The sequence below is a fragment of the Podarcis tiliguerta genome (genome assembly GCF_965153285.1).
Source record: "Podarcis tiliguerta genome assembly, chromosome: 8".
NCBI classification, from domain to species: Eukaryota; Metazoa; Chordata; class Lepidosauria; order Squamata; family Lacertidae; genus Podarcis; species Podarcis tiliguerta.
Window position 1 is genome coordinate 80,012,280 of NC_139541.1, and position 26,369 is coordinate 80,038,648.

Sequence of the window (26,369 nt, forward strand, 5' to 3'; positions counted from 1 at the left end):
TCTTCTCCATCTGTCTCCTCGAGAGGAGGAGAGTTTCCCTTTCAAGTGCAAACTTGGGGAACTGAAATTCATGCTAATTCTAGTTAATGAAAACAAACCAGGATAATCAAACCGTAAGCCGATATCTTGGGTTTGTTTCCTCCCACTAAATCAGAGTTCCCCGGGTTCATACGTAGCAGAAAGCTGTGGTTTTCGTCAGAAGTGGAACCGGAAGCTTTCACGACCCTTCTCTCGCTCGCGAAGGAAGGAGAGGGAAGGGGCACAGAACAAGTTCGAGACTCCAGATCCCACCAGCATGGTGAGCAGTCAGGAGTGATGGGAGCTGTGGCCCAACATCCCCGGCACCCATCTAAGTCATGTTTTAAGTCACCTAAGCATAAGGGACGTGGGTGGCGCTGTGGGTTAAACCACAGAGCCTAGGACTTGCCGATCAGAAGGTCGGCGGTTCGAATCCCAGCGACGGAGTGAGCTCCTGTTGCTCAGTCCCTGCTCCTGCCAACCTAGCAGTTCGAAAGCACATCAAAGTGCAAGTAGATAAATAGGTACCGCTCTGGCGGGAAGGTAAACGGCGCTTCTGTGCGCTGCTCTGGTTCGCCAGAAGCGGCTTAGTCATGCTGACCACATGACCCGGAAGCTGTACGCTGGCTCCCTCGGCCAATAAAGCGAGATGAGCGCCGCAACCCCAGAGTCAGTCACGACTGGACCTAATGGTCAGGGGTCCCTTTACCTTTACCTTTAAGCATAAAGGAAGCCATTTCTATGTTTGGCGCACATGCCTTATCATTAACCTTAATAATTGTGTCATGTGTCATTATTTCCACGGGGCGGTGGGGGGTGGGAACCCGCCACACAATGTACCTGAGCACTCTCCGTCTGAGGCTGGCAGCCCCCAAAGCAGAGGAGGAGTTTGGATTTGATATCCCGCTTTATCACTACCCAAAGGAGTCTCAAAGCGGCTAACATTCTCCTTTCCCTTCCTCCCCCACAACACACACTCTGTGAGGTGAGTGAGGCTGAGAGACATCAGAGAAGTGTGACTGGCCCAAGGTCACCCAGCAGCTGCATGTGGAGGAGCGGGGAAGCGAACCTGGTTCCCCAGATTACGAGACCACCGCTCTTAACCACTACACCACACTGGCTCTCACTGGCAGAGCCCCTTCCCTGCCCAATGATACCTGCAAGGCCGTCTCCACTGACTGAGTCTCCTTGCTGGAAGCAAAGAGCTTCTGCACGTTCTCCATGTCAAAAAGCAGCTCTTCTGGCAGCTCGACCTGGAGGGGGAAACAAAAGCAAAAACATTGGCGAAGATGCTCTCGCTTTGCCAATGTTTCTAGGATCAAGCCTTCAACAGCTGCAAGCGTGGATCTCAAGCAGAGTCCCATTTCTTATAGGGAAACCTGATCTGTTGTCATCCCATCTGTCTTGAGACCAGTGGCGTAGCGTGGGTTGTCAGCACCCGGGGCAAGGCAAGTAATTTGCGCCCCCTAACCCGGGGCAAGGCAAGTAATTTGCGCCCCCCGCTGCACTGTCCCTCCCCCAGATAGTCCCTCGCTCTCTCTCCACACCACACCGCACGCCTGGCACCCTCCCCTCCACAGTGGGCGGAGACCCGGCGGCTCGGATCGGATTCGCACAGCCAGCACTGCAGTGAGAGTGAGTGAGCCAGGTAGGGGCAGAGAGCTGCGAGTGCGAGCGCGCCCCCCTCCAGATGTTGCGGCCGGTGTGGCCGGCCCCCCCCTGCACCCCCCACGCTACACCACTGCTTGAGACACACAATGCAGTGTGCCTCGGGGGATGAAGTCAAAGAACAGGGTTAAAGTGACCTCCCTGGGAAACCTGGGCAGGCTGTCTGGAGATCCTGGACTGCCCAGATGACAAGACCCTCCTCTCGGCCTCCCTGGGTTGGTCCAAAGCAGCCGTTCTCAACCTGTGTGTCCCCAGATGTTGTTGGACTACAACTCCCATCATCCCTGAGCTCTGGCCTTGCTAGTTAGGGGTGATGGGAGTTGTAGGTCAACAACATCTGGGGACCCACAGGTTTAAAAAGGCTGGTCCAAAGGAATGTGGAGCAAGGCATTTGGCACTAGCTCGACTACAGGAGTTTCCGGAAGGAGGCGTACAAGGCGCCCTCCAACCATCTTAGGGACTCTGGAAACCTGATCACCAGGTTAGGAACGCACTGTGGGCGCTCTGCTTACAGGGACCTGGTTGGCCACTGCAAGAATAAGATGCTGGTCTAAAAGGGCTTTTGGTCTGATCCTGCCAGGGACCGGACTGAGGATGAATGGTGGAGATCACCTCCCCCTTCTCCTGTACCTTCCCGAGAAGAGGAGGACAGTATAGATTTACAACGGTGGTTTGCAGAGGGTCACAGCTCAGAGAGGGAAGAGGGGCAAAACTGGGAAATAACGGGAGGAGCAGAGCAGCAACAGCTGGCGGACCACTAGAGAGCATCCCAGACCCCGCTTCTCCCAGAAACCGGTGAGCAGTGAAAGTAGGAGAGCAGAGACCGAAGAGACAATTGACCCTAAGGAGCCAACATAAGCGGGGTGGAGCTCTTGACGACTGAGATGGGAAGGGCGGAGATTATTTGGAGCAACACCATTACTCCAAAAGGCAGCATTTCTACGCCTCTCTCTGTGAATATTGAATAAAAGACACTGGTAAGAGCTTCTCGTCTTTCCATTACTGGCAGCATGCTGTGAGGGAGGGGGGATCCAATTCCCTGAGGCCCATTCCGACGTTCTTAAATGCACAGGCCTGGTCACCCTTGTCATTTGCGCAGTGATACATCCCCATTAGGGACGCGGGTGGCGCTGCGGGTTAAACCACAGAGCCTAGGTCTTGCCGATCAGAAGGTCGGCGGTTCGAATCCCCGCCACGGGGTGAGCTCCCGTTGCTCGGTCCCTGCTCCTGCCAACCTAGCAGTTTGGAAGCACGTCAAAGTGCAAGTAGATAAATAGGTACCGCTCCGGCGGGAAGGGAAACGGTGTTTCCGTGCGCTGCTCTGGTTCGCCAGAAGTGGCTTAGTCATGCTGGCCACATGACCCGAAAGCTGTACGCCGGCTCCCTCGGCCAATAAAGCGAGATGAGCGCCGCAACCCTAGAGCCGGCCACGACTGGACCTAATGGTCAGGGGTCCCTTTACCTTTACATCCCCATTCCTTCACCAAATAACCCTCCTCTTCTCCCCCTCCGTGCAGGTGACCCTGTCTCTGCAACACAGCCTCAGAGGCACCAAATCCCCCAGGGAGGCCATCCACCTGCACCCTAAACTCATCCCACATGGAGAAGGACTCCCTTCCCAACCTCCTTACCGGGTTCACTGGGCTCCTGCCTCCAGAAGTGTTCTTGGCAACCGGAGCAGGCTTGGGCGGTGCGGCCGGAGGCTTTGCCCGCAGGGTCCCTGGCGCTTGGCTCTGGGCCCCGGGGGGGTCGAAGATGGGGCCCAGCAGCTTCTGGAGGTCGGGGCTGCAGAAGCGCTTGGGGTCCAGCTGCAGCTCTTCTTCGCTGATGTTGGCGGGGCGCAGGAAGGCCAGGACTTTGGGGCCGCGCAGCTCTGGGGAGAGGAAAGAGGGAGCGGCGGCATCACAGGCGAGGGTCCGGCTTGGTTCCCCACCTCCCTGCCCCGCAGAAAACCTCCAGCCCGTGACTCCCGCCGCTCCATACCAAAGCTGAGGTTGATGATGGTGTCTCCCCCGTTGGCGTCCAGGTCGTCAAGGGCCCCGTCGGAGTCCAGCCCCTCGAGGGAGGGCGGGGGCAGCCGGCGATGCTCCCCCTGCCGCTCGGTCTGCTCCAAGGAGAGTACTAGGCCCATCTCTTCCACCTGGCTGTAAAAAGGGCGTCGAGGCAAGGAGGTTGTGAACCTAAGGATACCAGATGTCCCCGTTTCCCGGGGACAGTCCCCGGATTTACAAATCAGTCCCCGTACAAAATCCATTGAGGCTGGAAAGTGTCCCCAGATTCATTGAAAAAAATCTAGTAACCTCATGTCAACTGAGCACGCCAGGGCCAATGCAACTGGCAGCCACAGACACCTGAGTGGGCAGGGAGGGTGTGGTTGCCAATATTTTACATTGTTTTTTTCCTTTTCTTTCTCTCTCCCTCTTTCTCTGTGTGTGTGTGCGCACACACACACAATATTTACGATACGATAATCTTTATTGTCATTGTCCCATACAGAACAACGAAATTGAAAAAATCTACATCAGACATTCAAAAACCAACAAGCCAGCTATCCCAGCTATCCCAGCCTGGTTAGCCCCTAAAAACTCGGATACCCCATAATTAAATATAATATACTCCCACAGAGACTACTTTACACTGCGTTTAAAACCAAAATCGCATTTGGATAGAAACTGGTTCTCAGGTGGCTAGTCCTAGGCTTTATAACCCTGTACCTTCTTCCAGAAGGCAGAAGCTGAAAGAGATCATTTCCGGGGTGCGCACTATCCTGTGCTATCTCTGCAGCTTTCTTATGACACCTGGAAGCATAGATTTGATCCAAGGTGGGAAGAGTGCACCCAATTATTCTCTCTGCAGTCTTTACAACCCTGGACAGCATTGTTTTTTCCCTGATAGTACAGCTCCCAAACCACACACACAGACCATAAGTTAATACACTCTCCACAGTACAATGGTAAAATGCCATCAAAAAGGTCCTTTGAGAGATTATTTCTCTGGAGGATTCTCAGAAAATATAACCTCTGCTGTGCTCTCTTCATCATATTCATATTCATTTAGAATAAAATAAAATAAGGCAGAAGCATGACTTGCTACCAAGCAAGGCCTCTGATGCATAAAGTGGCAGCGGGTGCAGATTAATTCTACTCCCAGGCGGAAGAATAAAAAGGGGAATGCAGTCGGCATCAAATCAACGACTGAGAAAGCTCCAAACCTCTGCTTTTGCTGAATAAGAGCTCCCAGAGCTATCCAGCGTTGAGGACACAGCTATGACGTGTGTTGGGGAGTTTTGATTAGCCATTTTGAGGCTGTCGTGTTAAACTACAGGTAACTCCCCACTTATGTGGGGTTTACGTTCCGAAGCACCGTGCATTTAAGTGAAATCGCGCACACTGGGAACGACACAGAAAAAGCCAGCAAGCTGCACCTCTGGAAACTCTTGGAAAACCCTTTCAAAAATAGCAAAAATCCACTGAACCTCAACACCATCGCGCCCTCCGAACTTCCTCGCTCAAAATCCAACTCTCCACAGGTCTCAAAGTCAGTGCAAGGGGTCCTGGGATTGAAGTTGCAAAGGCTTGTGGGATTGTTTTCTCACATTTTTTTTTCCTGTTTTAGGGCCATTCTTATCTCTTTTCGTGCCACTTCCGGGTTTGTGGCAATGCACGCATACATGTTCACATGTGCCTTGGATGTGTGTAAATGGGGAGTTGCTTGTATTAACTAGCCAGATGCAGTTACTTTATTTATTTATTTATTCATTCATTCATTCATTCATTCATTCCCCGCCCATCTGGCTGGTTTTCCCCAGCCACTCTGGGCGGCTTTCAACAGAATATTAAAATACAATAACCCATTAAACATTAAAAGCTTCCCTAAACAGGGCTGCCTTCAGAGGTTTTCTGAAAGTATGGTAGTTGTTTTTCTCTTTGACATCTGAACACAAGATGAGCGCTTTTGGATCCACCTAGTCCAATTCTCCCTGTTTCCTAAAGTGGCCAGAGGCAGAATGTGCGCAGGCTCCCAAACGCAGAAAACCCGGAAGTGATTGTTCCAGTTTTGCAAACATTCTTTTGGAACCCGAGCGTCCAATCAGAAGCCGCGATTTGGTTTTCGAACGTTTCAGAAGCTGAATGGACTTCCGGGACGGATTACGTCCGACTTCCGAGGTACGACTGTACTTAAAAACTCAACTCAGTGTTGCCCAACCACTACTGTTCAAACTGAAAATACAAAATTTCCCTGTCTAGAGTTGTTGACAAGATCTCCAGGCTACTTCCCCAAAACCAAATTAGGAACAAGGGGGATTCCTTGTGGCTGGTAGCTAATGATAAGCCCCTGGCTTTCTTTCCTCCAAAGAAACATAACACTCGCCACTGAGTAACTTAAAAACAGCACAATCCCCCCAAACCTGAGGTTTCACGTTTCTCAGAAGCTTTGCCACAAGATCAGTTCCAAAAATGGTAAAAATCTGAAAGTCGCACGGGATTGCGTGCTTTATTTTCTTCATATGCTTTCTATCAGGCCTAGGCAAACTCCGACCCTCCAGATGTTTGGGACTACAATTCCCATCACCCCTAGCTAACAGGACCAACTGCCAGGCATGATGGGAATTGTAGTCCCAAACATCTGGAGGGCTGGAGTTTGCCTAGGCCTGCTCTATATGCTAAATCTCTGAGGAAAGCCTGAGAGTGCTAGATGACAGTTCGTTGTTCCTTCTGAGCTGTATTATATTTCTGTTCTCCAAGACTGTGACAATTTACATTTCTGGTTCCTTTGTTTTCCTTCTGTATTTCTCTACACTTAAAATTAATTAAAAAAACACTCTGCGGGAAAGGGAATGTAAGTGGTAAAGGACTCCACAGCGGGAATGTTGTCATTTTAGAGAACGTAATGACAAGACCATAGTCATTTGATTGCAGGAAAATTTAAGTCGCTCTTTTCACCACCACGCCAACAAACTAAACAAACCCCCCCCAGGGCATCTCTATACAGTGGTGCCTCGCAAGACGAAAGTAATTCGTTCTGCGAGTTTTTTCGTTCTACGAGTTTTTTCGTCTTGCGAAGCACCGCTGCGTATTGACGGTTTCCCGTAGGAATGCATTGGCGGTTTAAAAAAAAAGGCGCAAGACATTTCGTCTTGCGAAGCAAGCCCATAGGGAAATCCATCTTGCGAAGCAACTCAGAAAACGAAAAACTCGCAAGACGAAAGAGTTTTTCTGAAACCGTCAATACGCAGCGGTGCTTCGCAAGACGAAAAAACTCGTAGAACGAAAAACTCTTTCGTCTTGCGAGTTTTTCGTCTTCCCAGGCATTCGTCTTGCGAGGTACCACTGTATATATAATATTCACCGTTCCTACAAGCCTCCCAGTCCAGGATTGTTCATTTATCGGGGGGGGGGGGGAGGGATGACACACAAGAGACACACCACCCCTTCCCCGACTCTGACCTCAAGATGAAGTGTACACAGACGATGCTCTCGGGCTGGGAGTTTTTGCTGCTGGAGATGACCGTGGCTTGAGTCTGGGTCCACAAGTAGCCGCCGTTCCTGGCCAGGAAACGGTACTGCCCGGTTACGGCCTGCCCCTTGCTCAGCACTACCAGAAGGAAGTGAAACACAGACAGTCTAGAACAGACAGACAAACGGATAAGCTGGGAGGTGGAGGCGGCGAGACAGGAAGGCGGAACAAGCGGCAGCCGCTCTTGTTTACAAGCTACTCGCTTACGGAACTGGAAATCCCCCACCAAGGCAGATTTTCTCCCTCTTGACGCAGAGCGTCCCACTCATCTTTAAATGCCTGCAAGGCCGCGATGGTGCCCTCCTGATGCGTTGGGCTAAGGCTGCATCCACATTTAAGGCACTGCAACTTGACACAGTCCTGGCTTCCCCAAAAGAATTCTGGGAGCTGTATTTAGTTGTTAAGGGTGATGCGAGTGTTTAGGTAAAGGGACCCCTGACCGTTAGGCCCAGTGGTAAACAACTCTGGGGTTGTGGCGCTCATCTCACTTTATTGGCCAAGGGAGCCAGTGTACAGCTTCCGGGTCATGTGGCCAGCATGACTAAGCCGCTTCTGGCGAACCAGAGCAGCACACGGAAATGCCGTTTACCTTCCCGCAGGAGCGGTACCTATTTATCTACCTGCACTTTGATGTGCTTTCGAACTGCTAGGTTGGCAGGAGCAGGGACCAAACAACGGGAGCTCACCCCGTCACGGGGATTTGAACCGCCAACCTTCCGATTGGCAAGCCCTAGGCTCTGTGGTTTAACCCACAGTGCCACCCGCATTCAGGGTGTTTAGGGGAGCCCTATTCCCCTCACAGAAGTACAGTTCCCAGAGTGGTTTAGCAATCAACCCCTCTTGATGCTGAGAATTGCAGCTCTGGGAGGTATACTGGGGTCTCAAAACAATTCTCAGCACACTTAAGCTGCAGGTCCCAAAATTCCATGCGGCAAGCCAGGACTGCTTAGTGTGAATGTGGCCTACAATTCTGACCAGCTCCAGCCAATAGGGACTACAACTCCCATGAGCCTCAGCCAGCTTGGCCATGTCAGGCGACAACTCAGATGAGCCCCAGCCAGCAGGAACATGTTTTCTGGAGCTCCTGGGAAACACCAGGTTGGCAAAGACCTGTTCTTATCTGCAGCAGAAATTGGAGAGATTGTGTCCACTGTTCCCTCACTAAGTCACCCCCTTTCGAAGGGACCCCGCAGGAGTTTTTGCCCCACCTTGTCTGTGGCTTGTTGAAAGCAGTGCACATGAACGGTCCACTCTGCCAGAAACATCATTTCATGTTGGCTCAACCACCTCAGAATCCACCCTACATTCAGTGCCAGCAACAAGGGAAAGAAAGGAAACTGAGGAGTTTGTTGGGAATTTTTTGGGGAAATGTACAGGGACGCAGGTGGCGCTGTGGGTAAAAGCCTCAGCGCCTAGGACTTGCCGATCGCATGGTCGGCGGTTTGAATCCCCGCGGCGGGGTGAGCTCCCGTCGTTCGGTCCCAGCGCCTGCCAACCTAGCAGTTCGAAAGCACCCCCGGGTGCAAGTAGATAAATAGGGACCGCTTACCAGTGGGAAGGTAAACGGCGTTCCGTGTGCTGCGCTGGCTCGCCAGATGCAGCTTGGCACGCTGGCCACGTGACCCGGAAATGTCTGCGGACAGCGCTGGCTCCTGGCCTATAGAGATGAGCGCACAACCCTAGAGTCTGGCAAGACTGGCCCGTACAGGCAGGGGTACCTTTACCTTTACCGTGACAGGGACTTTGAATGACAGCATATGCGGGGAAGCAAGAAAAAATGGGAGCCATGAGGAAGGCACCAGCCAACTCTGTGGATTTCGGCTTCCCAGTTTTTGCCTTTAAAATAATGAGGACTAGGAACTTGCTTTTTAAAAGAGAGACAGGCAATGTTGCAAAGAAATCGGCTTCTCTGTATTACGATGCCTGATTAACAGAAGGAACTGGCCCAGGACACAGCAGCTGTCCTGTTGGTTCTCACTGGTTCCATATTGCATGTGCTTAAATGTGTGTAAAAAATACACATTCTGCACACACACACAAAAGCTGAATCCACCAGCCTGCATGAATCAGGCAAATGAAATTAGCATTTATCTGATCATTTGGCCTTTCGTTTACCCTGCTTCCACCAGCCACAGACAAACAGGCAAAGAATAAGGCAGAGCAAGTAGTCCCCAGCTGTCTCTGTATTCTGAGGTTCTACCCAACACCTCTTCAAGTTTAAGGACTAGAAACTTAGTTTAGGAGAAGTGAGAGGCATGGCAAGCAAGGTGGTAAGCTTTGATTCCTGATACTACGTTCTGTACCCTGCGCCAAGGCCGCGATAAAGCAAACAGGTGGAAGGCCACATCTGCACACATTTAAAGTGCAATGATATCACTTTAAACAGGCATGGTTTCCCCCAAAGGATTCTGGGAGCTGCTTAGAATGTCAGCAGTTGTTAGGACACCTCATTGCTCTACCGGAACTACAGTTCCCATAATTCCCTGGGCAGAAGGATGGATTGTTAAATCACTCAGGGAAGTGTAGCTCTGGGATCAGAGGGGCCTCCTAACAACTGTCATGTCCCAGAATTCTCTGGGAGAAGCCATGACTCTTTAAAGTATGGCGTGCGAATGCAGTCAAAGTTCTTTTCCATTTTTGCTGCAGGGAACGGTTTTCCCCAGATCAGGATCCCGCTCCGTGTGTGTGTGTGTGACACTCAGGGAAGGTGTAACTTACGGGTGTTGATGCTCTTGCTGACAGAATCAGAGTCCAGGGCGTGGATATACTCGTAAATGGAGCAGCCCAGCAAGTCTTCAGGCGTGTAACCGGCCACCTCTGCAATCCTGCCCGGGGAGATGTCACGTGAGAGAGGCAGAGTGGAAGATCTCTACCCAAGGGCGGAGGCAACTGTTTCAATTCACATGTACCTTTACAGAACTGCCACATCAATGGCCAAGGGGCTCAGATACCCAAAACCAACTCCCTTATTTTATTTTATGTTTCCAGTACAGTGGTGCCTCGCAAGACGAAAAGAATCCGTTCCGTGAGTCTCTTCGTCTAGCGGTTTTTTCGTCTTACGAAGCAAGCCCATTAGCGGATTAGCACTATTAGCGGTTTAGCGGCTATTAGCGGCTATTAAAGGCTTAAGGGATTAGCGGATTAGCTGCTAAAAGGCTATTAGCAGCTTAGTGCCTTAGAAAAAGGGGGTGGGGAGCGGAAAAAAACCCCCAGGAATCGCAAGACATTTTCGTCTAGCGAAGCAAGCCCATAGAGAAATTCGTCCTGTGAAGCACCTCCAAAACGGAAAACCCTTTCGTCTAGCGGGTTTTCCGTCTTGCGAGGCATTCGTCTTGCGGGGCACCACTGTATTTATATACCACTTTTCAGACAGAATTTGCAAAGCGGTTTTTGCGTAAGATCATGACTACAGGAGCCACTATGAGCTCTGGATGTCCCTCATGCTTCTTGCGTCACTGCCCTCAAGGCAAGACGGCAGAAAAATCCCCCCTGATTTCAGAGAAGTCCTGTCACCGCCAATATCTCCCTCTCATTCATCACTTCCTCCTGTAACTTTGGGGGTGGGGAGTCCTCAAAAACTGCCAGGGCAAAGTAGGGTGGGAGAGATGCCCAGCGGAGACACAAAAGAGCTCCTAATTCTCAAGCAGGAGGTGGGTTCTGCATTGCCCGTTCCCGGAAAGTGCCGGAACATGGGATCCCCTGGCCCCCCACCAACTGCCTCCAACGGACCGCCTCAGCTCATGGCCTGATCCTGGTCTTTGTCAGCCTGGTTTTCTCCCAAATGCTATGGACAACAACTCCCATCAGTTCAACGTTGAGGACCCTGAGTTAATTCTGCTACAGTCATACCTCATGTTACGCTGGCTTCGTGTTACGTTTTTTCAGGTTGCGTCCCGCGGCAACCCGGAAGTACCAGAAAGGATTACTTCCAGGTTTCGCCGCTCGCGCATGCGCAGATGCACAAAATGGCACCACGCGCATGCACAGAAGCTGTAAATCGCAACCCGCGTGTGCGTAGACCCACCGCTGCAGGTTGCCTTCCTTTCGTGTTGCGAACGGTCCTCCAGAACGGATCCCGTTTGCAACCTGAGGTACCACTGTGTTTGTCCAGCTGACTGCAGACTGACTATCTGGAGTCAGCTGGAAATTCGCTGTCAGTGAGGAAGACCATTCAGATTTGACCGTTGGAGGAGTTGGAGGGGAAATAATAATAATAATAATAATAATAATAATTATTATTTATATCCCGCCCTCCCCACCCTAAGCCGGGCTCAGGGCGGCTAACAACACTAAAACATTATAAAAACATTATAAAAATTAATTAAAATCAAAATTGATGGCAACCATAAACTAAAGTTCTGTAAAGCTTGCCAAAGGAGGGAGTCAGGCTGCACCCTGACCAAAGGCCTGGTGGAACAGCTCTGTCTTGCAGGCCCTGCGGAAAGATGTCAAGTCCTGCAGGGCCCTGGTCTCTTGTGTCAGAGCGTTCCACCAGATCGGGGCCACAACTGAAAAAGCCCTGGCTCTAGTTGAGGCCAGCCTAACCGCTCTGTGGCCTGGGACCTCCAAGATGTTTTTGTTTGAAGACTGTAAGGTCCTCTGTGGGGCATACCAGGAGAGGCGGTCCCGTAGGTACGAGGGTCCTAGGCCGTAGGTCTAGCCGAAGGTCCTAGGAAAGCCCTTCTGAAGGAAGTTTACCTCAGAAAGCGTGGCTGAACATGTCCCCCGGCCCTCAACATGGCCTGTAAATGCAATCCTCCTCAAGTTATATAGTGTTTTTGTTCCGTTTGCCATTGGGTGAGGTATTAGAAGTTTCCTTTCTCTCTGGTCCATATGCTTTACCCCAGTAGCTCTGCTAGCCCCGCGAGCGCCATTTTGGATGGCAATTCCCATCAGCCCCACCCGGCGCAATGTCCCAGCCCTCTGTGCCTCATGCTCACCTGTCGTCGCAATAGGTAAACTTCATGTCCATGGTGTGGCGACTGAGGAAGGTGCCGCTGTCCAGGGGGGTCTCGATGTTAGCGGGGTGCGGGATGGCCTCGCAGATCAGCACCAAACACCGCAAAGGGGGCTCCACGAAGCCGCCTTCTGCCTCCTTCCCCCCTGCTGGCTTGGCGGGCGCATAGGAGCGCATATGGCCGGAGCAATGGAGCACCTGCGAGAGAAGAAGAAGAACTGGGGCAGTTCCAACCCACCAATTCATTCACAGACCCCCCTCCAAAAGGTGTTCTAAGATGGCGCTGCCTCTCAGAAACATCCTTGTAGAATAGTGGGTAGACATGGCAGAAGACACAGCGATTTCTCCAAAGCAGCTCTTTATTTCTGGAACAGAACTGAACAGCAAACAGCTCAGCCGGCCTGCTTTTATAGGCAGCCGGCTGTCAACATTGTAGCAACAACAACCCAGGGTTTCCCACCTAAAATAACTGACGTGGACCTGAATGAAAACTATCTACAGTATCCCCCTGCTGGCCCAGGGTGAGAACTTCAGTACATAACAATCCTTACATTTTCATTCATGCTGCTTGGGTTTTTAAGACTTTAATTTTCAGATGTAAAGGTAAAGGGACCCCTGACCACTAGGTCCACTCGTGGCCGACTCTGGGGTTGCGGCGCTTATCTCGCTTTACTGGCCGAGGGAGCCGGCGTACAGCTTCTGGGTCATGTGGCCAGGATGACTAAGCCGCTTCTGGCGAACCAGAGCAGCGCACGGAAACGCCGTTTACCTTCCCGCCGGAGTGGTACCTATTTATCTTCTTGCACTTTGACGTGCTTTCGAACTGCTAGGTTGGCAGGAGCAGGGACCGAGCAACGGGAGCTCACCCCGTCGCGGGGATTTGAACCACCGACCTTCTGACCGGCAAGTCCTAGGCTCTGTGGTTTAACCCACAGAGCTACCCGCGTCCCTAATTTTCAGGTAACGAGTTGCAAATACAAAACCACCCGTTGCGCGTCTGTACGATGTGTCTATCCCACCTTAGCAGTGATGGGAAAAAGAATATACAGTGGTACCTTGGTTCTCGAATTTAATCTGTTCCGGGAGTCCGTTCAATTCCCGGAATGGTTCGGAAACCAAGGTGCGGCTTCCGATTGGCTGCAGGAGCTTCCTGCCCTCAATTGGAAGCCGCGGAATACATTTGGCTTTCGAAAAATGTTCGCAAACTGGAACACTCACTTCTGGGTTTGTGTCGTTTGGGAGCCAAGCCGTTCGACTACCAAGGTACCACTGTATATACACCCACACACTCACTCGAGAAAGATAGCAGTCATATGTACAATCCCACCAAAATATATAAATATAGGTATCATCATCATCATTTTGTGCCATCTTGGTGCTGGTCCAAGCCATGGTTTTCAGCCCCCTCATTTCTATAATGATGCCCTCAGTGCCGTTGCCACAGTGAGGCCTTCCTTTCTCCAGAGTGGCACTTTGCTCTAGAGCAGATTCCCAAACTTATTTGCACTAAAGGTAAAGGGTAAAGGCACCCCTGACCATTAGGTCCAGTCGCAGATGACTCTGGGGCTGTGGCACTCATCTCGCTTTATTGGCTGAGGGAGCCGGCGTACAGCTTCCGGGTCATGTGGCCAGCATGACTAAGCCGCTTCTGGCGAACCAGAGCCATTTAACTTCCCGCTGGAGCGGTACCTATTTATCTACTTGCACTTTGACGTGCTTTCAAACTGCTAGGTTGGAGGAGCAGGGACCAAGCAACAAGAGCTCACTCCGTCGCAGGGATTCAAACCACCGACCTTCTGATCGGCAAGTCCTAGGCTCTGTGGTTTAACCCACAGCGCCACTCACATCCCTTATGCTTAGGTGACTTAAAACATGACTTAGATGGGTGCTGGGGATGTTGGGCCGCAGCTCCCACAGCACCACCCGCGCCCCTCTTTATTTGAACCCTTTTCAGGCAAAAAACAGCAACCAATTACTCTGTGCCCCCCTGGAAAGCCACCTTCTTCAAGAAAACAAACAGAAAGATGCAGGAACAAATTTGTTTTCTTTTATGCATGAATGTTTCTTTACCGTCCCTATTATTTTTATTCAACGCTCCTTCCCTCCCTCCCCCCCCCCGCCTTGCAACCGAGGCGACTACCGCCCCTCTGGATTGTTCCAGCGCCCCCCAGGGGGGTGGCATTGCCCCACTTTGTGAAAAGAACCCTCTTTCCCACATGCTCCCAACACAAAACCCATTTGGTTCCATCTTAAGACGCATTGGCTCACTTTCCAGGTGGCGGACTTGAGGTTGACGGTGCGCCCCCTGGTGGTGAGGGTGCTCTTCATGCGCAGGGAGAAGCTCCGTTCTGTTTTCACCTCCTTCTTCTTTGAGAAACCTGGGGGGGGGGGATTAGAGATGGAAAAGCCTGTCAAGATCTGGGGGGCACTAGTCCAAAGGCTGGTGCCGGGAGGGAGCGGGAGTTGGGAGTCCGGGGAGAGAGGAGAACGTGCTTCTTCTGTGGCAGGAAGCGGAGAAGGGGAAATCAAGTTCTGGACACACCTTTTAATTATAAGAAAATGTAAGGAGCGCAGTGCCGTGCGCCAGACTAGGACCTGGGGGAAGCGGGTTCAAATCCCACCCCTCAGCAGTGGCGTAGCGTGGGGGGTGCAGGGGGGGCCGGCCGCACTGGGCGCAACATCTGGGGGGGGGCGCTCGCACTCGCAGCTCTCTGCCCCTACCTGTCTCACTCACTCTCTCTCACTGCAGTGCTGGCTGTGCGAATCCGATCCGAGCCGCCGGGTCGCCGCCCACTGTGGAGGAGAGGGTGCCAGGCGTGCGGTGCGGAGAGAGAGCGAGGGACTATCTGGGGGAGGGACAGTGCAGCGGGGGGGCGCAAATTACTTGCCTTGCCCCGGGTGCTGACAACCCACGCTACGCCACTGCCCCTCAGCCACAAAGCTCAATGGGTGGCCTCGGTCTGGTCACTCAATCTCAGCCTAGCCTACCTCACAGGGCTGTTTTGAAGATAGCATAGGGAGGGAGGGAGCAGCCATACACTGCCCCAAGCTGGTGGGTGACCTCGGGCAAGTTGCAATCTCTCAACCTGAGCCACCTCGCAGGGCCCTTGTGAGGATATTCCGTTCCATTGCATTCCACCCTATTTTTTGCTGTTTCTCCCCACCAAAAGCCACACATTCCATGCCCACAGCGAGCATGCGCACCGAACAATTTTTCAGGCTTCCCCAACTCTATTAAAGTTCACCCTCCCCCCATTTCTAAAAACACACACACACACGTTTTTGTACTTCTGTTGCTCCTGCGAGTCTGCAGACACCTCCCTGGTTGTTTTCATGACAGTGGGAGAATAAGGCCACCTCTACAACATACATTTTTAAAGTCCTGTGCTACCACTTTAAAAAGACTTGGCTTCTCCCCAAGAACCCTGGGAGTTGTAGTTTGCTTTGGGTGCTGAGAATCATTAAAGGTAAAGGTAAAGGGACCCCTGACCACTGGGTCCAGTCATGGCCGACTCTGGGGTTGCGGTGCTCATCTCGCTTTATTGGCCGAGGGAGCCGGCGTACAGCTTCCGGGTCATGTGGCCAGCATGACTAAACCGCTTCTGGAGAAGCAGAGCAGCGCACGGAAACGCCATTCACCTTCCCACTGGAGCGGTACCTATTTATCTACTTGCGCTTTGACGTGCTTTTGAACTGCTAGGTTGGCAGGAGCAGGAACCGAGCAACAGGAGCTCACCCCGTCACGGGGATTCGAACCGCCGACCTTCTGATCGGCAAGCCCTAGGCTCAGTGGTTTTTGTGTGTGTTTTTTTCAACTTAAATTTTTATTAGTTTTCATCATACATACATTCCAATACATTCATTGTATTACTACATCTCTAGGCTCTGTGGCTTAACCCACTGTGCCACCTGCATTCCACTTGAGAATCATTAGGAGACTCTTAATTCTCCTCCGGGAACTACAGTTCCCATAGTTCCCTGGGAAGAGGGGTTGACTGTTAAGCCAATTGTAGCTCTGGAAGGAGCCCCCAAATAGCTCTCAGCCCCCTCCCCTTAACAAACCTCACTTCCCAGAATCCTTTGGGGGGAGCCACGATTGCTTAAAGCGGCAATGTTCCTGCTTCAAACGCACAGTGCAGATGGGGGGGTCCACGTCTGCTATTAGCACATCACGAGGAGTCTGTGAGATAAAGACGCTCTGTTTGTGTGTGGGTCATGGGGAGGAACATTTCTCAAGGCCCAACGGGCATGCATGGGAGAGGATGGGGGAGAGGCACTCACCTTGCCTTGGGCTCAATACATCTTGCAGTTCTTCTTGGTCACAGGGATGAATGAAGTCAAAGACGCTGTGACCAATGAGCTCCAGCTAGCGGAAGGAAAGAGAATTGGGGACATCAGAAAGCAACGCACGGGGTGGGGGGAGGTTGGAGCCAGCACACTGCCTCCGCTAAGCCTAACATGACACCATATGCTAGAAGCGTATACAAAGGAGCCGAGATCTGCTAGAAAGCAGCCAGTTGGTCTGGGCTCTCTGGAGCCAGCCAATCAGAAATCCCACCTCCTTCCTGTGTTCCTTTCACTCTCCCACGTACGCCAGAAATTCAATAAAGCCGCATCACATATCGCGAAGGGCACATTTTCCCGAACGCCTCTGTTTTGCTTTTAGGTTGCTTTCGAGTCTCGAGCAAAAACTTCTGCAGCCGTTTCAGAGCAGGCGCTTAGCAGGAAAAAACCACCGGCCTCAGTACAACCAGCACCGTCAGAGGGGAAAGCGAATTTTGCCCATGTCAAGAATTCTGGTTGCTTGGGGATAAAGAAACGCATTGGTTCAGCTTGGTTTTCAGCAACCTGAGTGCATTCCGTTTCCAAAAAGAGGAAAGTTAAAGAGGGGAAAAAACCCCAGCATGATTTGAAAATATATTTTGGAGAAAATGTAATAATTCTCTCTCAGGATTAAGAAGGAAAACAAGATTTTGGAAGTGAAAACTGGAAAATGCTATTTTCTAGCAACCCTTTCCTGAGGGCAAGACTCCACTCCCAAAATCACAGGGCTGAGTGAAACGATCATCATGCTGTAACTACTCCAGTAAAATAAAACAATCCATTCAGCAATCAATCTGCCACAGGGGATTTTTTTTCCGCCTTAGAAAATACCCAGAGGAATGCCAAGATTCAGCAAGCATGAAAGAAAAGTGTTGTCCTTAATTTTCCAGTGCATACAAAATAAAGACAATATAAAGCCTTTGTTTCCGGACTGCCAAGTTGCACAAGTAATTTCAAAGTGCATAGCAACCACTTCCACAATGAACACTCTCTTTCAAAAGGTCACAGGCTCTCGCCCCAAACACTGATCTTCATCAGGCTGCCCTGTTAATATTCTGGGCTGCTGTCTTCCTGGTCAGGCCCACCCATACCCCTTTGCCCTCAGGGTCTTGGTTAGGAAGCAGCTGCCTAGAAGCAAAATCTTGGGATGACCTCCTCACCCTGAAAGTAACAGGGGAGTTTGCCATCTTCCCATTACAGATCATGGTTGCCAGAAGCAGTAAACCTCTGTACGCCAGCTGCCAGGAATCACAAGCAAGGAAGAGCGCTGTTGTGCTCATGTCCTCTGGGTGATTTTCCCACTGGCTGACCCTAGAATCATAGAATAGAATCATAGAATCATAGAGTTGGAAGAGACAAACTGGAACGTGTCCAGAGGAGGGCAACCAAAATGGTCAAAGGCCTGGAAACGATGCCTTATGAGGAACGGCTAAGGGAGCTGGGCATGTTTAGCCTGGAGAAGAGGAGGTTAAGGGGTGATATGATAGCCATGTTCAAATATATAAAAGGATGTCACACAGAGGAGGGAGAAAGGTTGTTTTCTGCTGCTCCAGAGAAGCGGACACGGAGCAATGGATCCAAACTACAAGAAAGAAGATTCCACCTAAACATTAGGAAGAACTTCCTGACAGTAAGAGCTGTTCGACAGTGGAATTTGCTGCCAAGGAGTGTGGTGGAGTCTCCTTCTTTGGAGGTCTTTAAGCAGAGGCTTGACAACCATATGTCAGGAGTGCTCTGATGGTGTTTCCTGCTTGGCAGGGGGTTGGACTCGATGGCCCTTGTGGTCTCTTCCAACTCTTTGATTCTATGATTCTATGCAGCAGCACAACAGGACGCCTTCCTCTGCCCCGGCTGCAACAAAACATGTCTCTCCTGTATTGGTCTCTACAGCCACAGCAGGCGCTGTAATTCTCCAATAGTTTGGCTTCTCCCCCAAAACTGCACTCTTCCTCTGTCTCCCAAGACAGACGGATGCGAACCAACCACAAGTCTCTTTCTGAAGAGTTGCTGAGAACGCGCTTGTGCCAAATGAATGATGAATGTGTTTGTGTCCCAAGACAGACAGATGCGAACCAACCACCAGTCTCTCTTCCTGCAGAGAGTTGCTGGGAACCTGCTTGTGGCAAATGAATGTGTTTGTGTGTGGTTTAAGTTCAGCCGCCCCCAGAGCCACACAAGACGTCCCTTCCCCTCCCCAGTGCCCAAAATAATATTATCCTCAAGGAAGTTCTTGGCAACAGGAGAATCAGAGCCGGTTCATCTCCCACCACCAAAAGAGGCCAGGACAGAAAGATGTGACTGGGAACATAACACAAAGGTAGGAGTCACACCCACTGCCCTGCCCCATTTTCCACCTGGCCCCACACATTTTTGGCATGTGGCCCTTGGAAGGGAATCCAGCCTTCATCTGAGAAAGGTTCCCCGCCCGGGTTAACCTGTCCAGGCAAAATACCTCCCGCCAGTTTTGTGGAACTGCAAAACAGCATCCCCCTGGCTTTCGTAGGTCCCCCACGTCATCAACCTGCACAGGTGTCCTCTGGTCCCGGCCAGGTGGCAGCGCCTCACCTGACTGAGGCCCAGGTGCTTGTTGACGTTCTCGGAGAGGTAGATCATGTCCCCTTCCTCGGTCAGGACCATGAGGAAGCCATCCAGAGCCTTCAGGTAATACGCGTCCACCTGCTCCTCTGCCTCCACCTCATCTCTCCATTCTCCTGGTTTTAAAGGAAGCAGAAAAAGAGATGCTTCAGGGCAAAGCTCGCTCAGGTACGTGCCGCGGCACAGAGACAGGACCCTCAACTCTGGGGCAGCCTAGATGGCACATACACAAGGCATCTTGTTGGAAACAACCAATCTGGAAGTTCATGGCTCCTGCCGAGAATGCCGCTTTCAAACCTCCTTGCCACTCGCTCTCTGGAACTTGTGGGGTGATCAAACTGCAGCTTTCTGACCTAAGGAACGTCTTACAGTGATCCTAGGCTTCATTGAGAACTCCTTGGGCCCAGAAATGGAAGACGCTACGAACTTTAAACCTCTGGCTGTGGTACAACATTATGTGGTCTTTGGCTACTGCAGAGAAAATAACTCACAAAACCCAGAACATTTCTTACATGTCGAATTTCGATATGCAGAACTTTCTTGTGAATGTGAAATTTGGTTCCTCTATGTGTTTGGATGCTTTCATTTTTCAACATTATCTGCTCCCTGTTTATTTATTCTGTGAACCACCCTGATATCCTGTGATGAAAGGAGGTACATCAATTTAATAAGCGATTTTTTTTTTTTTGGAAAAATGTACTGCTTCTTTGTTTTGTACATTTGATTATGGTTTTTTGATTTTACATTAATAGAAATACACATACACACACTGCACTCCCGGAGCAAGAACAGCATAACAATCAATCCCTCTTCTCAGGGAATTGTAGCTCTAAGATGGCAACAGGAGGTCTTCTAACAGCTCTGAGTGCCCTTAATAAACTACAGCTCCCAGGATTCTTTGGGGGGAAGCGATGACTGTTTAAAGTGGAATCAAAGCGCTTTAAATGTATGGTTTGAATGGGGCTGATGTTGCTTTACATCCAAAACTTTCAAAGCAAAATCCTTCAGGAAACATGACACAGTAGGCACAGTACATACAGCGGTGCCTTGCAAGACGAAATTAATTCGTTCCGCGAGTTTTTTCTTAGAGCGAGTTTTTTCGTCTTGCGAAGCACCACGGCAGGGAGGGGTGGGGAGAAGCAGGGCAGCTGCCGCAGCCGGTCCTTGGACTCACCCGCGCCTTGTGGACACCGCGTGACGCGGCTGCTGGAGGGCGGCGGGGCTCAGGAGCGCGACTCCGGCTGCAGCGCTGGCTGCAACGGCTCCTGAGGGGAGCGCGTGAGAGCGGTGGGCAGCAGCACGAGGCAGCCGGAAGGTCGGCCGGAAGGTGGGAGGGAGCCGGAGGAGCCGTCAGCAGGAAGGTGGGAGGGAACCGGAGGAGCGGGGAAGCGAGCGTGCGTGCGTACAGTGACCGTTGCCATGACAGGAGAGGCAGGGCTGTTTCGTCTAGTGAAGCAAGCCCTTTGGAAAATCCGTCTTGCGAAGCACCTCAGAAAACGAAAAACCCTTTCGTCTAGCGGGTTTTTCATCTCCCGAGGCATTCGTCTTGCGGGGTACCACTGTATTTTAACACCCAGAAATTGACGAAAGCCACAGCTGAGATCTCCAGTCAGGGAAGAGTTGTCAATCTAAAAGGCTTTCAATGGATGCTGAAAGGCCAGTACGGTTGGCGCCAGTCTAATTTGTACAGGGAGAGGACTCCATGAAAAAGGGAACGCAATGCTAGGATGTCACAGGGCAGGACTCAGGTATCTTCAGCAGCTATCACACCACCTGCCAATGAGTACACAACCTGAACAGGTATCTAGGAAACAAGAAGATCTTTCAAGTCACACAATCCCTGTGTTGTCTAGCACCTTGTATACAAGTACCAAAATTGTTGGGCCGCGGGCACACTGGCAGCCAAGGGAAGCTGTCTCAGCAGTCCACCCAGAACTCACTGTAATAATTCAGCCCTGAAGTTGTAAACACCTGGACAGATGTACGTTTGCCTACAGGAAATACCTGTGGCTCCCTTACTATCAGGAAGCTGGCAAAAAGCCCTTCAAGCAGTAAAGGGCAGGGGACCAGCTTGCAACCCAACAATCATGGAACTTTGAAGTGTCAGGCATAGCTCTAATGGCTTTAGCCCAAACGTAGCAGAGTTTTCCTGCACAGCAAAGAAGCTAGTTGAGGTGGAAATGACTAGTCAGCTAGACTCAGAATAACTATTTACAGGATTTATTAAAAAGGAAAAGAAACCAGCAGAGTTTCTGCATACAAAACAAAGCAAAATAAATCCTTTCTTTCTCTCTCTCTCTCTTAACCATATACAGCACTCCTACTCCTAACACACCTAACACCAAACTGTGCTAGCATTCCTAGATAACAGAGTTGAGTGCTGGTCGTTAACCAATCAGAGTAAGTAGTTTCTAGGTCAAGCAGACCTTGGCTTTCTGCCAAGAGTAAATTGACACTGCCTTGAGTTAAGTGTGTGAAGCCAGAATCTGTAAGTTTTCATGAGAATCAATTAACAAAAACTGAACAAACAAAGCTTTTGAAAGACAGGCTTAGGAACCGTGGAATTTAGTAGGTAACAAAAATGGAGAATCCCAGCTCCACACAGCCCAGCCACTTGGATGCTTTTGGACAGGGAAAGCCTGCTCAGGTAACCTCTAGGTTAAGATTACTGCTATGAACGTAGGACTGCCTCGGAAACTTGAGCTGGTGCAGGTTGCTCACAGGGGCAAGGCAGTTTGAGCATATTACACCGATCCTGGCCTGACTGCACCAGCTGCCAATTAGTTTCTGGGCCCAATTCAATGTGCTGACTTAGGAGCGCAATACGTCAAAGACCTCTTTCCATATGAACCTACCTGAGACCCTGAGATCATTATTGAAGGTCCTTACTCATGTCCCTCTCCCACGAGAGGTGCGGAGGGTAGCAACATGAGAACAGGGCCTTTTTGGTGGTGGCTCCCTATTTGTGGCATGCTCTCCCCAGGAAGGCTCGCCTGGCACCTTCGTTATACACCTTTAGGCGCCAAGTGAAAACATTCATCTTCAACCAAGACTTTGGCTGATTACTGTATTTTTTGCTCTATAAGACTCCCTTTTTCCCTCCTGAAAAGTAAGGGGAAATGTGTGTGCATTTTATGGAGTGAATGCAGGCTGCGCAGCTATCCCGGAAGCCAGAACAGCAAGAGGGATTGCTGCTTTCACTGCGCAGCGATCCCTCTTGCCGTTCTGGCTTCTGAGATTCAGAATATTTTTTTTCTTGTTTTCCTCCTCCAAAAACTAGGTGCGTCTTATGGTCTGGTGCGTCTTATAGAGCGAAAAATACGGTAATATCCTAAACCTTTTAAATGTGTTTGAGGGAAGCGGGGGTGGGAGGTTATTGTTTCGTTTTGTCCCTGTTTTTATTATGTACTTTGTATTCTTTTATCTTGTATTTTAATTTTGCGAATCACCCTGAGATCTATGAATGAAGGGTGGTATACAAATTTTAATTATTATAATCATTATTTATTTTTTGCACCCTGCCCATCTGAGTGGGTTGCCCGCACCACTCCGGGCAGCTTCCAACAGAATATACAAAAACACAACAGAACACCACACGTTAATAGCTTCCTGATATAGGACTGCATTCAGATGTCTACAGAAGGTCAGATAATTATTTACTTCCTTGACATCTGATGGGATGGCACCACCACCAAGAAGGCCCTCAAGCCTGGTTCCCTGTAACATCGCTTCTTGCATTGAGGGGACCACCAGAAGGCCCTTGGAGCTGGACCTCATTGCTTTCAGACAGCCAAACCACTAGGCATCCTTGCCCCACTCCCCAATTTCAAAACCACCACCAGAGCTAGCCCAGGCTTCTGCCTCAGTGACACCCAAGTCCCGAGATCAGAACTGCCCGTCGCATTCCCAAGCTGCCACAAACAGGACTAGAAACTTGCTTTTTTTGAGCTTCAAAGGAAGGCGGGGAGTCTCGGGTTCAAGGCTGCTGCTGGTTTGGTCCAACAGCCGTCCTTTTGTCGGGCATCGGCAGGCAAGCGCTCCTCCCCATCGGACAATGCCTGTCAACTGAGCATCCCTCTGCGGCAGCCGCTACACGGGTCTACCAGTGGGAGCGGAAAGGAGGAGGAGATTCTAGAACTCGCTTAGCAATGGGGTCCATGGGGGGCGATAACATAAATGTGGAGGAGGCTCTCAGGGGCAGGTGGCAACGCTTTCGATCTCCCGCCTACCACTTTCCCCCACATGTTTGGGGATCTAGCTAGCATTTGCTCGGCTGCGGCTCAGATGTCGAGTCCCAGCATTGAGGCGTCTGCCAGGCAGAACACAGCGCACTGAGACGGCATGTGGCATGATCCAGAACCCCCTCGAGGAGCCAGGGGGCTCAGGACTGCCAGCAGAGCAGGATTGGGGCATTGGGGGGTGGTGCAAGGAAGAGGGGAACCCCAAGAAAACGTGGCAGCCCTCACCTGAATTCAGTAGCTTGTGCATCCGCAGGTAACTGATGGTCAGCCGCATGATGGAGGCCTTGTCCAGGTGGGCACTGACCCCCCGGGCGAAGGGCAGGGTGTGCGCCAGCTGGTAGAAAACCTCCGTCTCCTTGCTGCGGCGGCATCGCGCCGCGTCCCTCGATTTCTCCTTCCGGATTTCTGTGGTGGACCTGCAGGCAAAGGAAGGAAGGCCAGGGGTTTGTTTGTGTGTGCTTTTTTGAGCAAGAGTGTGACGCGGCAGCTAAAAAAGCCAATGCAATTCTGGGCTGCATCAATAGGAGTATAGCATCTAGATCAAGGGAAGGAATAGTGCCACTGTATTCTGCTCTGGTCAGACCTCACCTGGAGTACTGCGTCCAGTTCTGGGCACCACAGTTCAAGAAGGACACTGACAAACTGGAACGTGTCCAGAGGAGGGCAACCAAAATGCTCAAAGGCCTGGAAACGATGCCTTATGAGGAACGGCTAAGGGAGCTGGGCATGTTTAGCCTGGAGAAGAGGAGCTTAAGGGGTGATATGATAGCCATGTTCAAATATATAAAAGGATGTCACACAGAGGAGGGAGAAAGGTTGTTTTCTGCTGCTCCAGAGAAGCGGACACGGAGCAATGGATCCAAACTACAAGAAAGAAGATTCCACCTAAACATTAGGAAGAACTTCCTGACAGTAAGAGCTGTTTGACAGTGGAATTTGCTGCCAAGGAGTGTGGTGGAGTCTCCTTCTTTGGAGGTCTTTAAGCAGAGGCTTGACAACCATATGTCAGGAGTGCTCTGATGGTGTTCCTGCTTGGCAGGGGGTTGGACTCGATGGCCCTTGTGGTCTCTTCCAACTCTATGATTCTATGATTCTAAGAGAACTGAGCTCCCTTACCTTTTTTAAATTAAAAAATTGCCGAATTTTCCCGTCTATAAGACGCCCCCTATTTTGGGGGACTCAGATTTAAGAAAATGGGTGGAGGCGTAGGCATGTATAAGATGCCCCCTGATTTTTGTCGTTATTTTTTAAGGGGGGAAAAACTAGTCTTATACACGGAAAAATACAGTCCTTTTTTTTTTTGGTCAGGGTGAGCCAAAAATCCACCTCTATCTGTAACCCATAAAATCGTAGCTATTTCGAATCCAGATCTTTGTTCGCTTGAGTTTATTAATCACATCTTGCATCTAGCCGCTGCCCGGGGCGGGGGGCTACTTCAACTGGGCCCACAACAAACAAACAAACAAACAAACAAACAAACACGCACACACCTTTTTTTCCAGAAAAAGCACTGAAACATCAGGGTAAAGCAGCACTTTTGAGGTAGGCCTCCAGGCAGGGCTATTATGGGATATCTGCTTGTGTCATGTTGTTCATGTTAGACAAGGAGGACTGAGGAGACACGAGTTCAAATCTTCGCTCGACCGCAATGGAGCTCCCTAGAAAAATTGTCTCAGGACTCCCATTTACAGAAGCTGTTGTTCTGAGTTCTATTCCCAGGTCAAGGGATAAGGATGTGGCCGGTCAAATAACATTTTTGTTATGGATTTATGTTATGAGAAGAGCAGAAGACAATGGTCAACAAGTCTGACAAGCCACGGACAAAACAAGGGGGGGGGACCAGAAGTCCTTGTTTCACAAGATAGCCATTAGCGTCTTTCAAAGCACACCTGATTTTATTTATTTGCACAGGGAGACCTTTGTTGTCCTTTCCACCTTCAGAACAACCCTGTGACGTAGGCAAGGCTGAGATTTAGGGACCAGCCACTGTGAGAAGAGGATGCTACGCTAGAAGGGTCTTCGATCTGAACTTGGAGGCGAGTTCACATATACCAGGGAAAGCTTTGCTGAGATTTGCTGCGGCTTTAGGGAGGAAGGCAGACCTCGCTCTTGCCCCTTGCTTACAAAATAACGCTCTAAGGAATTCTAAAAGAAAAATCAGGGAAGGGAAAAAAGTTGCCATCTACCAAGTGGACTTCTTGAAATATCTGTAAAAGGTAAAGGGGCCCCTGACCATTAGGTCCAGTCGTGGCCGACTCTGGGGTTGTGGCGCTCATCTCGCTTTATTGGCCGAGGGAGCTGGCGTACAGCTTCTGCGTCATGTGGCCAGCATGACTAAGCCACTTCTGGCGAAACAGAGCAGCGCACGGAAACGCCGTTTACCTTCCCGCCAGAGCGGTACCTATTTATCTACTTGCACTTTGTCGTCCTTTCGAACTGCTAGGTTGGCAGGAGCAGGGACCGAGCAACGGGAGCTCACCCCATCGCGGGGATTCGAACTGCCGACCTTCTGATCGGCAAGTCCTAGGCTCTGTGGTTTAACCCACAGCGCCACCCGCGTCCCCCACAGTCAAATAATGGGTGGCCAAGCTGACAATATTTGGGGTGTGTGCCAACCCTACCCAGGCCCAATAAACAGAGATCAGCTCTGCAACCCGGGCATTTATTCCCAGGATAACCTACCAAAGGGCAACTCTCCCTCCAAAACACCTGACTCCTGCAACTTCCACTTACAGAATCACAGAATTGGAGAGTTGGAAGGGAACCCCGGGGGCCATCTAGTCCAACCCGCTCCAATGCAGGAACTCAAAGCAGAAGAAAAGAAGAAGATAAAAGATTTGATGACCATTAAAGACAGATGCACTCATTTGGAAGAAACAAGAAGGGATCGTTCTCCTGGGAACATGGGTCAGAATATGGGTAGGGGGAGGCGGAGTCTGAAAGTTAGATCTCTCCCTGCTTGTGGATATCTAGCACCTCAAGGGTAAAGGTTTGACAACAGGCTCACGCGATCTTCAAACGCGAGATAAAGCAATGCAACCCTGTGATTT

The 26,369-nt window shown here is 50.7% G+C and overlaps 1 protein-coding gene across 3 annotated transcripts in view; it reads right to left on the minus strand.

Moving 5' to 3' along the window:
* The window catches only part of HIF3A (hypoxia inducible factor 3 subunit alpha), a 65,163-nt gene that overhangs the window by 12,943 nt on the left and 25,851 nt on the right, over positions 1–26,369 (minus strand). For all 3 annotated transcript variants that reach the window (XM_083455094.1, XM_083455095.1, XM_083455093.1), the window contains exons 2-11: positions 23,545–23,735; positions 19,049–19,194; positions 16,442–16,526; positions 14,429–14,538; positions 12,144–12,358; positions 9,922–10,028; positions 7,134–7,281; positions 3,670–3,830; positions 3,318–3,559; positions 1,176–1,271 (exon numbers count right to left, since the gene is read on the minus strand). In XM_083455094.1, the coding sequence (XP_083311220.1) occupies positions 1,176–1,271; positions 3,318–3,559; positions 3,670–3,830; positions 7,134–7,281; positions 9,922–10,028; positions 12,144–12,358; positions 14,429–14,538; positions 16,442–16,526; positions 19,049–19,194; positions 23,545–23,735 (1,501 nt within the window). The remainder of the gene's footprint in view (positions 1–1,175; positions 1,272–3,317; positions 3,560–3,669; positions 3,831–7,133; positions 7,282–9,921; positions 10,029–12,143; positions 12,359–14,428; positions 14,539–16,441; positions 16,527–19,048; positions 19,195–23,544; positions 23,736–26,369) is intronic.